This window comes from Carex rostrata, chromosome 3 (genome assembly GCF_964058835.1).
Source record: "Carex rostrata chromosome 3, lpCarRost1.2, whole genome shotgun sequence".
Classification (NCBI taxonomy): Eukaryota; Viridiplantae; Streptophyta; class Magnoliopsida; order Poales; family Cyperaceae; genus Carex; species Carex rostrata.
In genome coordinates, this window is record NC_135920.1 from 12482755 (window position 1) to 12497081 (window position 14327).

Here is a 14327-nt window from a genome sequence, read left to right on the forward strand (position 1 = left end):
TAGCCGTGGATAAAAAAAAAACTATTACATACGTAATGAGTAACTAAGCTATGATGAATCTAAATCGTTAAAGCTGATTTATTTTGCAAGTAATTTAAACATATGTCAAATTATTAAATTTTCAAATAATTTAGTATAAATTTAAGTGGTCAAAATATGATGAAAACTTAATGCATAAAATTAACTTCTAATTTTTTTTCTTTACCACTTAACTTTATACTTCATTAAGTCAAAAAATTATAAATTGCTTAAATGCACCCTAATTCTACTCCTTACATAAGCTACAAGTGTTGTTGTAAGCAATCTAATTGCTCTGTTTGACTAATTTGCAAAATATATAAACATTGAATTCTACACTTTCTTTTTTGAGATATTTGTAGGTTTAATTACTATATTAATTTGATTGTCAAAGAAAAGTATCACGACATGATTCATGATTAACACAAGCTATATGGATTGATTGGATGCTAAATCATGAAGATCATAAAGATTACTTTATCATTTTAATTTTATTAATTTTTAATTTATATCCAAAAGTATGATAAAGTAGGTCTTAAGTTGTGACTTCCTGAGTCCAGCCATTACATGATTGATCTAACATCATAACGGCAGAAATCAAAACTTCAAAATTCAAATTTATCTAGGCAAGTCCAAAATGAAAACAAAGCACAAGCAAATCAGGTAAACCCTAATTATGCGGATCTTGAGATCTTCCCAGCCATTGTGACGGTTGAGAATGAAACCCTATATTTTTTTTATTTTCTAAGATTCTATGATGATATCTCATTATAAATAAAGTGCTTAATTGTTTCCCTCTGTGCACACACATACAATAAACCTAGCATCCTTTGAGGTGTCACTTTTGAATTCTTTGAGAGGTTTAGCCTAGTCTATTGTTGTTTGTGCTTAAACTTCAATATTCTTTGAACAATATCAAATCCACTTCACCTAAATTGATCAGTGTTGATATTAGAATGAAAGTAAGGGAATGTTTGTTGGACTTAGAGTTGTTGTGCTCGCCTACTTGAGTTGTTGTGCTCCTCTCTTTGAGTCGTTTGTGCTCCTTTTCTTTAGGCTGAGTTGACTACCCGTGTGTTGTGAGATCTTATCGGTTCCACCTTATATTCCTTTCTTACTGGGTAATAGAAAGGTGCACCAAGTGTCAGTCGTGATGCCTCGGAGACGTAGGCCTTTAGTTACCAAACTCCGTTATCATCTCATGTGTCAACTCTCTTAACTCTATCTATTTACTTTATTTGCAATTTATATTTAAGTTCTTGATTCCGCTAAGAACTATATATTTGCACACGAGATCTATTTAAACTTGAATAGGTTTTAAAATTTAAAAAGGTCATATATTCATCTCCCTCTAGGTGTCGTTAGGGACAACAAGTGTATCAATTTTGACGGAATTCATAAATGAAGAGGGATCCACTTACAGCAATCTATAGTTACAATATCTTACAACACGATTTTTTAAAGTCCAAACCATCGATCCAACCGTTCAACATGATCTTTATATTAAAATGTGCTTGAAGATCAATTTTTACATTTTTTTTTAGTTGTTTATCATATATTAAGTATTTTACAAAAGTATTGTTTTCACTATTCAATTTTGTACACATCTTAATAAATATTAAAAAATTATAAAAAAAAGGTAAATTTTGATCCCAGGAACATTTTAATATGTAGATAATGTTTAACATTTTGGATCAACTGTATGGACTTTGAAAAATCGTGTTGTTAGATGTTATAACTATATAATGTTGTAATTGAATCCCTATTCAACATAATAATATTCATAAATAACCGTTATTTTTATATAATTTGGATAGACGAGCAAACTATATTAAAAATTGCCTAAATTTGATACATGGATTTTCTATGTGATGGAGGAAATCTTAATCACATGATAACTTAAATTTCTTTTGCAGAAGATATCAGAGCATCTTCATCAGTGATTGCTTATGGATTACTTATGCTGATGTGTCAATTGTTTTTGTAATTGCTAGGTTGTATGGCTATTGCTTATTTAGCAATTGTTGGAAATAATTGCTTAATAAGAAATCATTTTCTAAAGATGAATTGGCTAAATATTTAATTCTCAATTGTTTGGTTAATTGCACCAATGTAAGAGTAGATTGCTTAATTTTTAAAATTTCAATAATTGTTAATTTAGCAATTAATTTCAATTGTTGAATTGGAGATGCTCTCAGCCATTACTTGTTATCAAAATTAAACACAAAAAGTATTTCAAAATCGTTGAAAAAAGATCTCCATGGCCAGCTTTGGAGTATAGGAAGGAAGAAACCTTTCTTGAGCCAAGACAGGAAAAGGTCTATATATGTGAGGGCACATTAAATAAATAAAAATTAGGATAAATAATTTATTGTGTACACTCCAGGCACAGATAGTAGACAAACAATTCTCTGTTGTCAAATCCATCAAAGATGCAAATATATCCAAAATAACTGTACATGCTTATTGCAGCTCAAGATCTGTATGTGAACTCTTCTAGCAATTAATTTCTTGCGTCTTTAACTTGCGTTTTGTTCTCTGTGAAATCTACATGTGCATATATTTTCCTCTCTATACAGATGTACAATATGTAATTATACAACAACAAAAACAAAAAAAAATCAAAACAAACAAGTATACACAGAACATCAAAAAAATGGAACTGGCTATGGCTATCACAAGTGGTGCTGAAACCACTCCTGAATAGCAGATCGAAGGGGATAATTTGTAATGAGCTGACGATGTGACAGTTTCAAATTAGTCATAGGTGATCTGTCATGTCCACTATCAAGCCAACCTTTTATAGCCTCGGCTTCATAAGTATACCCATCTGCAGCAATCTGTGGATCCTTCATGACCTCCTGAAATAGAAATGTAGGCAAATTAGCTGTGTGTGTTTGCTGAAATAGTTCAAGCGTCTGTGTTGCAACTAGCAGTGGTATTAGATGTGTTGCAACATTAGTATATACTGAGGTTTTCTCTATTTTTTTAATTTTATGACCTAAGTTAGGTAGGCATCAGTAGACAGGTACACTACCCTTGCTTTACAAGAGAATCTTGATGTACCAACTGAGTGCCCCTTAGTATTTTTCTTTTTCCAACTTTTGGTCCACACATCTCCATATGCACACTTACAGCAGTTATCACTTCCCTCAAAAGCTGAAAAATGGGGGGAGCAACATTGATAGTTTATATAGTACCTGGAAAATGGGGCAGACAAAATAAAATGGCACACCATTCCCATCCAAGTAGGGTCCAAATGGGGGTGACACGGATAGTGATGCAGCATTCTTTATGGGCTCAAGCACCCTCCAAACATCATTAACTAAATCAAGCTGTTTTCCCTTGCTCAACGACTCAGCACATCTAAGTCCGAGATAAGCCAGCTGCATAGCCTGTACAACCGGCCAATCCTTGGCTGAAGCATCAATCACTGACCCCAACTCTCCCTTTGCTAATGCTTCCTCAACTACCCCAGTAATAACCATAGGAGACCTTCCAGTCAAAAGATGGAGTATAATCATACCAAAGGAGTAGACATCGGACTTAGGTGTTGGCTTCTGAGAGACCGTGATTTTTGGGTCCGAGTATGAATTTTTCAGAGATTCGGTTGATTTTAGAAAAGTAGAGGTTCCATAATCGCTGAGCTTGACATGGAAATCAGAATCAATGAGAACAGTTTCAGGCCTGAGGTTGCCATGAATTACGGCATTAGGCTTACTGGAATGAAGAAATATCAGAGCGGAGCAGATTTCGCCAATTATTCTGGTGCGAATCTGCCATGTCAGCGGCACTCCACCATGCATACTAACTAAATGCTCTTGTAAGCTTCTTGGTACGTGTTCATACACAAGAGCAGGTGTATCTTGGCAAGATCCAATTAAGGTGACGAGATTTGGATGCCTCAGTGCACTAAGAACAGTGACCTGTGATAAAAAATGTGGACTAGTTAGTTTGTTTGTTTGTTTCATGGTTGTAAATAAACTTTTAAAAACTCTTTTAGTATCAATATATCTATTGGCGGCACTTCGCCGCCAACCATCAAAAAAAAAATGTGGACCAAATATATATTGATAGCTTAGTAAGTTAAGTTAATGATACGACAATATACAATAATTTCTAGGAGCTTAGTTTCAGGTATTGTTAACTGCACTCTGAAGCAGAACATTCAGCAAATTGGTTCATATAATGAACCTCCCCCTCCCCCTTCCCAACCACATGCAGGCAGATAACTCAAGAAAAGAAGTACCGAAAAACAAGTAAACAAAAAAATGCACTTCTCTTTTGTCTTTTTGGTCATATTGTGGATAGCTCGATATTTTCAATTTACTCCAAAGTCCTTGATTACTGGTGTACTTGAACCACTTACATTATGCCCCCTAAAGGGACAAGAAAGAAAAAGGAAAAATTGCACACTTTATTTTACTTTCTTTTATGTGGCCATATATAAATATTTTAATATTTTAAATTTAACTTAAAGGCCAATGATTAATGGTGGGCTAAACTCTTGCATTATGCTCTCTGCCTGTTCATGTTAATTGTAAGGTAATAAATTGAGCAACCTCTTTCTTGAACTGTAATCTATCAAAATCGCTCCTGGAGTTCAACACCTTCACAGAAACAAAGGCATTTGAAATTGTACCAACGTAAGCCAGTCCAAACTCGTCTTCCCTAGTTTTGAGCAAATCATTGAAACCTTGGGTGGCCTGCTTCAACTCTGCATAAGAAAACTCAGTGTTGGGTCCTAAGCAGGACCCAGAAAAATTCTTATTGTTTATTTTGTTACGTAAATCCTCAGCCTCTTTCACTGCAATTTCATGTTCTTTCAGCAATCTGTCATGGTCATCTTGTATCGAGTGAAGAAGTGATTCGGTCCCGGCCAACTTTTTGTCTAAATCTTTTGCATAGAGGTCCAAGTTGGCAAGCTTTTCTTCAATTTCTTCCCTCTCTTTTAACTCCTTTTGGTGCAGGTCATCAGATTGTTTAGTCTGAAAAAGGAATCGGCCAACATTTAGAGAGAGTTAAGAGTCTAGATGAACTATGATGATAACAGCTAATTTTAAACTATTTTCGAAAGTGACAAAAAGCTGGTTTGCTAACTAGAAACTATACCCTCAAAATGTTCGAGTACGACCGAAAAGCAATCTGGTTCAAGAATACAGAACAAAGCATGATAAGTAGTAAAAACGGAATGACAAAAAAGTATGTGCCGCTATTTTGTAGGAAGCCAGAAATAATGTTGGGCCAAAAAATAAAAGAAATTTAATATTGCAACAGAACCAACAAAAAGTGCGGAGGACCACCAGATGCACCAATCATTTGAAAAAAAGGCAATTCCATGAATTTGGGAGGAAAATAAATGTTTAGGTAGAAAGAAAAACTCATTACTTTAAGGAGAGCCTCCCAGAGCTCCCTTTCAGTTCTTTGATGCTTATTTCGCTCATCAAGGACTTCTTTTTCCAAGGTCTTAGCTACCCTTAACGCCTCTTGAAGCCTGGCATATGTATGATCATCGTCATCATGGTCATCAGACCTCATGCCTCCCTAACAGAAATTAGTAAACATGAAAAAAAATTGCCCATGTTTAACTTTTTATGCGCCCCCCCCCCCCCCCCCCCCCCAACCACCACCACCACCCAAACACACACAACACTGCAACACCCCCTACCTTATATCATCTTCTTGATACTTAGCTTGGAGTAAGAGTATGTTTAACAAGGTATAAAGTTTGGAGATATCATTTAGTTGGTCTTGTACGGCCATAGACATGGAACTAGTAAAGAAAGTTCACAAAGGGACACAGTGACACTGAAGAGATACCAAGGAAAATACATAGTGCGTACCCACAAGCACCAAATTATATTAAGAATTGATAGAAGTGTTTACATAGTAGAGCTCTGATTTTTTCAATGATGATGAGTGGTTCTTGTTGGTCTCATATAATGAATATTGTGCTTCAATCTTTAAATCAGTAGAGGATGACGAATCTGAGTCACTATGCATCTCCAACTCATGTCTGATTTGAGTTCTTGTTGGCATCTCTTTAAAAGGATCAAGAGATATATCTTCCAGACCTTCAGGAACAATGGCTCGCAAGTTGGGAGATCCAGAGCACTGCTTAACTGATGGCAGAGATTTTAATTGCTGTGACAGGTAGGATAGTAATTTTGATCTTCCTAGGGATGGCGCATCCACAGGTGATGCACTTGAAGTTGCCTCTCTGTTAAAAAATGCAACTCTATCAATTAGACGTAAAAGAAGACAGTATCCGTGCACGTGCATCATGATGGACTTACCAGTACTGACTTCATAATAAAGTACTTACCTTTATCATAGGTTTGGATTACAAAACAGAACCAACAAATTAGCGCATTATTAAGAAATTCTGGTGAGAATTCCAAAAAAGGACAACAACAACAACAACAACCAAGCCTTTAGTCCCAAATAAGTTGGGGTAGGCTAAAAATGAAACCCAAATGAAAATTACAGAAAAGGACAATTCAGAAAAAAATATTACCTAGATTTCATTACCATGCAGTTAACACAAAGAGTACCAGTCATGACTAAACCACAATAAGTAGTTTGCACATCATTAATATCACTCAATTAACATCACTTGATCAAAAAAAATTAAAAAGAGAGAGATAAAGGAAGTATGTGAAACTTTTAAGATAATTTCCTTTTCACTATTTTCCTATTTGCATTGCTTTTGGCAAGTGAATTTAAGGAGAAGTAGATACTAAATCTTTTAAAGCATTATTGTTAGGTAGTATCACTCAATTAACATCACTTGATCAAAAAATATAAAAAGTGAGAGATAAAGGAAGTATGTGAAACTTTAAAGATAATTTCCTTTTCACTATCTTCGTATTTGTGTTGCATTTGGCAAGTGAATTTAAGGAGAAGTATATACTAAATCTTTTAAAGCATTATTGTTAGGTAGTAGTGAAGTAGATGAAGTATAATTAAATAAAAGACCAAATTGCCCTCATGTACTATGTTAGTAAGTTAAGTGGTGAGGGTAAAAGGTGTCAAAAGTTAGATATTTGGTGATTTAAGTTTAAAGCGCATATGGAGCTGCATTAAATAACATCCACCTTAAAGCACTTACATTTGGGCCTTAAAGCAACTTAAATCACCACTAAATCACTTGCCAAATGCAGAGTTGCTACTTTGAGATAACAAGCAGTTAGGCAGCATAGTCAATATTTAAAGAATTCAATTTCACAAATTATAAAGTGTATATGGAGCAAAATAGCACATTGTAAACAAACAAAAGCAGCACTTAAAAGCAGGAAAGTACCTGGTACAAATGAGGTCGTCTCTACAAACAATATGTATCTTGCATGATGGGTCAGCTTTCTGCATCACTTCAATTGCCTTCTTGGACTTTGGTCGTTCCACATTCCTACAGTTGAACAGAAAACCTGTGAAGTCACTTTGAGGTGGGGGAATGTGCAACCTAAAAAAAATGGTTGAGAAAGAAAAATGTCCAAAAAGATTTGAAATGAGGCAAAAGAAGAGAAACTTCTACTCTTGTATTCTCACATACGTAGTATAATATTTGTTTTGTGCATCCCCCATTACAAGAGTAGTGATTCCATGCAGAGTGATGAGATTCAAAAGTCCTTTAGCAACATCATCTGCCTCGAACACTAGCTTCTCAGCTCTAAACTGAAAAACCAAGAAACAAGGTGTAATACATAATTACAAAACATTAAATAAAAATATAGTTCTGTTTACACGTAATGCACATGAGATAAGTCTGTGGTTAACGTTTTATTCCAGCTTAATTTTGTTGTTAGTGCATTTGCAAGTAAGCTGCCATATAGTCTCAACTGAACTCTTCATTAGACAACATAAGCAAAAGAAGTGAAAAATTAGAAAATATTTAAAATCAACTCTCATGCAATGTGTACAGGCTGAAACTTCTGCTGTTTATATACCTATACCAGAAGCAATGGTACCAAAATCCATGGTTGAAATCACCAAATAGATTTTCCCGTCCATTCCTACAGCATCACATAAAATATGTTTCTATGCATATAATTAGTAGTTAAATTACATGCAAAAGATCGACACTTTCTTTCTGAACTTCAATATTTCCTGAATTTGTGAAAATAAGAAACTGAAGAATATTTTCCTTTATATGTTCCAAATTTGAATTCAAAATATTCAGAAAAGATCCCAATTCGGATCCGTTTTCTACTTTATTACTACTTATCTTGATTTTATGATTGTGATTGGGTTTCATTTCTAGCCTACCCCAACTTGTTTGGGACTAAAGGCTTGGTTGTTGTTGTTGTTGTTGTTGTTATATGTACCTTTAGTTTTGCACATGCACCAATGTAATTGTCCAGCTGCCTATCAGTCCTTTTCCTCTCAAGGTTTATGGATGCATACATGCTGTGATATGCGTTTGTCAGGCCTGAAAGATTCACACCAGATAAATGAAGTTTTCTTAAACTATAAGAAACAACACACAACAGGATGATCTAAAGACAACCTATCACTCAAGTAAAATTAATTTTCTGTCATAGATAAAAAATCGACGTGATCTCACAATTCATAGTATTATCTATGCATCAGTACAAATGTAGTAAGGGCACTTTATTTTGGTAAAATAGCAAGAAAGAGATGTTTCTGACTAAAAGCACAGTATGCATAGATTGCACATAAACTAGCGAGAGAAAGGAAGTGAAGAAACAATGTCGCCAAATGATTGGATCCTGGTGGTACAGCTTGATACAGTGTGAGCACATTGCAGTTTGTGGTATCTCTTTATATCTCACTATCCTGATACATATTCTGATATCCACCTATACATGTCAGATCTAATACAGTATACTTCCAATGCAACACAAGGTCCTTATACTTCTCTGGTCCATAAGCATAAACATAAGTTTAAGATATCCAGAATAATACCAACCCAAGCCAGTTTGTGAATAAAATTTGACCAATGAACCAAACACCAAAATTGCTTGTTACAAATAAAATCTAGTTGTTACATCGGGACATATGAATGTTGACTAATCTGGCTAACATTGAAATAGCCTCCTTTTGGGTTTTTGATGTTAAAGAAAAAAAAAAATAATAGGGGTCTTTTCAATTCATAGATATATCTTTTTTTTATTATTTCATTCATATTATAATGTATTATTTCATTCATTTATCATAGCATCCATGTTTTGATCTATTATTTCAAGTATATCTCTTGAAATCCACTTACGGGTATGATGGTTTGCACGGTTATCCCATCGAGCGTGCAGAGACCGCGTGCACAGTTATCCACAGCGCGCACACAGAGCTGTTAGAGCTGGTGGTACAGACCCGGTAAACCTCTATGTTCACTGGTGATGGTGAAACCTCTACCTTATGCAGGGATAGACCAGTGGGATTTTAAGGTTTTACCAGGTTGCAGTTTCTTCTTAAACCGACCTCATTTCCCACTTCCATCAGTGTTGCAATTATGATATCAGTTAATTCTATTCAACTCGCACAAGGAGTTTGATTAAATATTTAAGCTATAACTCAGTTAATGAGGTTTAAAGACGCAAATAGCTATATTTTTCTGCCTCTTAGACCAATCAACACAACACCTATGTTTATAGCAATAATTATTATCAATTTAAGCTAGCACTGGACAACGTAAAACTTGTTAGGAACATACCTGACAGATTAATTGGTAAGGTCTTGACATGAACATGGGTGATTACAATCACTGAATTCTCTGGAGAATTCTTCAGAGCCCAATTAAGAACTGACTTTCCGGCCTTATACTCCCCTGGCAAAGCAACAAACACCTTGTTGACAGTAGAACTAGACCGGGTCTTGACCCGGTTTTTAGCCTCTACCCAACCTTCACATTCCTCCATCCACCTCGCTGTTGCTATTCTAGAGGTATTAGCAGATTAGTCGGAGCAAGGAATGATAGAGAAGAAGATCACACATGTTGGTCGCCTCTGTGCTTTGGAGAAAACACTGAAAATGTGGAACGGAGGCTAAGCACTAGGCTCCCGATTTGGGATTGAAAATATGAGAAAAAAGAGGGCAGAGACTTTTGGTCATGGCTAGGATTACTGGGAGCTTTAATTGCTGACTATGACGCCTCGGCGTTGCCATCCGGGTTTTTATAATTTAATTGAATTTTTCTAGGGGCTTAATGAGTTAATTCTGTGTAATCATCTTTTCTTTTTACAATTTTAATGGCCGACTTGCGGCCGTACATAATAACTAATTCATAATTTGAGAAATATTTAATAACGTCTAAAATTCACAACTCAATATAGTGCATATATAATTCGAAAATAATTTATTATTTTTATGATATAGATAATATATTAAAACTTGTATTTTACAAAACATACGAGTCACATAAGTAATTTATAAAGTTCAAAAATATTTTAAAATTTTGTTTAAAATTTAAACCGTTGAATATTTGATAAATAGATCTATATCAATAGGAAATGTATCGCTATCGGCAAGTACATTATGGCCATGTTCAGCAATACATGGAATAAGGGAACAAAAGAGAATTATAGAATTAAGAATTAACCACTCTTTTAGTCTATTTCAAATGTGTTTGACAATTCAACAATTGGAATAAAAAAAGTGAACAATTATTAAAATACAAGTATAGTACAAAATGATTCTTATGACCTTGTTATATTATGATGCATCAAACAAAATAACATGCTACTGAGTTTCACAAATCATATGAACAAATAAAATTAAATAAATTACTGAATATGAGTACAAAATGGATGAATAAAATACACAAATAAAATACAATTTAAAGCAAACAGTAACAAAGTAATATAAAAACTCAAAATGCCACAACATGTTTTCTCTATTATTTGTTACTAAACTGCCACAAATCAAAATATTTTCTATTATTAGTTAGTCAATAAAAATTTAGTTTGACATCTAAATAAACTAACTTCATTACAAAATAGACACCGAATTATAATTCTTCATGTCCACGGGTGGTAAAAGTCACTAGAAGGTGGATGTGGATTAGAACTTAAAGTGCTAAGGGGTAGCATAATCATCACCACTCACACGGAGTAGGACTATCATTGAAAAATAACCATAATTCAGAATAATATCTCTCTCATGCAATTGTCATTATAATTTATTTTAAAGCATACTCGGCAGAGATTAAGCCACGGAGTAGAAATAAATAGCAATTTTTAATCGGAGGCGAGAGTCGTGAGACGTTATAGACAGTGTCTTCGGAGTTTTGAAGACAGCGATCTATAATTTTTACGACCGTTGGATTAAGTTCAGTTTGTGCCAGTTGAAGATTTGATAATCTATATTATTTATTTTTTTGCGGTTATTTTTCAATAATACAAACAATACAAGTTTCTGTGCAGTGAGCTGCGCTGCAATAAGCCATAACTAGAAGGTCCAGAACCAGAAGTTGATTTGCAACATGGTTTTCAACCACAGAACAACAAACAGGAAAGAAGTTGGCCCATCAGGCCATCAACGATTTGCCACGTGTCACACTTTGTAAGGAGTTCCTACTTCCTAGATCTTCGTTGTGCGAATGCGAGCCAGCGTTCGCCGCAATAGATCCAATATATACCTATAGGTTTCATCGAGGTCCACATACGATTTTTTTATTAATAGAAAAAAGAAATATGAAATAGGAGTAGGTATTTATGAAATTTTGAAATATAAGAAAAATGATATGATTTATCTCGTATGTTGGATGGAATAAATCATTCCGTTTAGCTGATTTCGTCACTAATCACGTAATATCACTTATAAAAAATTTGTACTGGATAGTCCATCCCATTCATTACTGTTCATAGTTTTGTTTTCTGCTTTTATTGTTTTTGCAATTAGCGAGTTTTTGATTATAGACGAAATTAACTGAATGTGATGGTTTTTTCTGTCTAATTGATGAGATAAAGCATCCTCTCTTACTTCGAAATTTCACCAAATTCTATATATTTTATTTATTTATTTTATATTAATAAAAAAATCGGAACATACTAGGTCAATTTTCTTTTTCTCAGAATAAAAATAACTATATATTTGACAGATTCTATCAGTATTTTTTAATATTAATCTAATTATAAAAATTGAACATGATTGTCCACGTTATGTCTTTATGAAATTGGTTGGTTCTTACTTCTTAGGCAAACATATCTTGCAAAATAATATGTGAGGATGGTTAAAATATTTCATATCTTTCATACTTAATTGTGTCTTATATTTTTTTTAAGTCCAAACAGTTAATTTGAACCACTCAACATGATTTTCATATTTAGCTATGTTTGAAGATTAAATTTTACATTTTTAGAAATATTTTGCTAACTTCTAGATAGGTACAAAATCATTATTTCTAGACCATCCAAAAAATGTGATTTTAAACTTATCTAAAAAAATAGTACACAATTTTCCAAAAATTATAAAAATTTGATTTCCAACATATTTAATATGGAGATCAAGTTGAGCGCTTCAAATTGAATATTTGAACTTTAAAAACAGAGATAAATGATGTGAGGCACAATGAAATATGAAGGACACAAGACATTTGTATCCTCCTCATCAAAGAATATTGAGTATTACTTTTTGCTCCTACAATTTTTCAAATTATATAAACACAATTCCTTCAATATTTTACAACAAGAATAACATGATGGTTGCTATATAACATTGACTGTACAAAAAAAAAAAAAAATCTTTTTCTCATGTTTTATTATGTTGATCGTACAACAATATTTGAGTTGTTCGGAAATCTTTTTTAGTATTCTTTTAGTTCACATGCTATGTCAAAGTATAACAGGTTTTTTAATATATCCGATTGATTTGAAACTTGAAATATTTAAACACATTGCATTTATTATTTTACAACGAAAACAAGAGGATGTTTTTGTTTTAATATTGACTATACAACAAGAAAAATCCTTTGTTGACAGTTTTGTTGTTGACCATACAATAATATAATATGTTGTTTAAAAACCTTTGAATATTTTATAGTCCAGATACCGATATCAAAATATAATAGTTTGTTGAAAATAATATATCGATTTGAATGGGTATAAATTTGCAAGTTTCTATCGTTTTGCTTAACTTTATGATAAATTTTAAAATTTCTAAATTTGAAAGAAACACTAAAAACATTAGGATAAACTTGTTAGCCTCATTTCTTTTGCTTATTTTTAAATGAAAAATCCATACATATTGAAAATAAAAAAATTAAAAGGACATCCATGAAAAAAAAAACAAGGGACAGACACATAATACCGAAATCTTTTTAGTTACCATCCTAATAAATTGAAATTAAATGATTACCACCGGTTAGTTAGAATATTATTTTTACCACCCTCGCAAACTGGATCTGCGCACGGATCTCGGTTCGCATACTCAGTCTGCACACGGATTATAAATTTTTTTGTTGCATAAAATTTATGATTTTTGTTTTTCCACTCATACGTCTCCGGTTTTCCACGCATAAAAGTTTGAACTAGATTTAGTGTGGCGTGAATAACAAAATATTAAAATAAGCAAGTTTTTTTTTTTAGTGGATAACATAAGGTCACACGAAAATATACATTAAACATGTGAATAGAAAATATATACATAATAATAATAACTCTTACGTATAATGTATTACCCTCCATCCTAGCTCAGGTCAGAACGAGTCGCTGCCGCTAGAAAACCATTGATTCGTCATAGGCACAGCAACTATTTCAATCCGTGCGTAGATTGGGTATGCGAACCGATTGAGATCCGTGTACGGATTCAATCTGCGAAGGTAGTAGAAATGATATTCTGGCTAACCGAGTGGTAATTATTTAATTTTGATTTATTAGAATAGTAACTGAAAAAATTTCGACACATAATAATAGTAATAATAAAAACTAACCAACAAAGATGACTGTTGGATTGGAACTCGCCTAAACCATTATTAAGTGGATTCTCAGTCGCACGTACCCCCTTATCCGTTTGAGTTCAGATCCAGTGGGGTAACCTACCGTGTAGAATAAAATTTGCATCGTTTATTTTAACTTGGCACGATTTTTAAAGCAAACAGCAAACCGCCTATAATTCAAATAGATATCAAACTTATTTTGAATCGGCTGGAAATTCGTTATACCAAGTGCGATATCTAGATAATATGCACCCTTATCTGTTCACCGTTGAGAGCGAGATTTATTAATCTCACACATTCCCCTCTCTAAGATCCGGTCACCTCAGACCTTTGCCCGAGCCTGCTTAGATCAACTGGGACCGGGTGGGCCAACTGATAGCGAATCGAGACCTGGCTTAACAGGTCAAACCAACCACCA

The 14327-nt window shown here is 33.6% G+C and overlaps 1 protein-coding gene across 1 annotated transcript; it reads right to left on the minus strand.

The window, feature by feature from the left end:
• Positions 1–2428: 2428 nt before the first annotated feature.
• On the minus strand, positions 2429–10084 carry LOC144551560 (U-box domain-containing protein 33-like). The gene is made up of 9 exons (XM_078299583.1): positions 9689–10084; positions 8343–8446; positions 7571–7692; positions 7322–7426; positions 5905–6238; positions 5407–5562; positions 4581–5006; positions 3219–3944; positions 2429–2879 (listed from the first exon to the last, which is right to left on the minus strand). Exons 1-9 carry the CDS (start codon positions 9891–9893, stop codon positions 2694–2696), a joined length of 2364 nt encoding a protein of 787 aa, XP_078155709.1. The 5' UTR covers positions 9894–10084; the 3' UTR covers positions 2429–2693.
• Between the last annotated feature and the right edge of the window lie 4243 nt (positions 10085–14327).

What these genes read in the sequence shown, in the direction of transcription:
- LOC144551560 (XM_078299583.1), bottom strand. Translation starts at nt 9,893, where the DNA reads ATGGAGGAATGTGAAGGTTGGGTAGAGGCTAAAAACCGGGTCAAGACC. An exon ending in AAAAATCAGAGCTCTACTAT is followed by an intron (nt 5,563 to 5,904) that starts GTAAACACTTCT and finishes AATTTCTGTTAG; the next exon opens with GGAGGCATGAGGTCTGATGA. An exon ending in TTGTCTGCCCCATTTTCCAG is followed by an intron (nt 2,880 to 3,218) that starts GTACTATATAAA and finishes TTTCTATTTCAG; the next exon opens with GAGGTCATGAAGGATCCACA.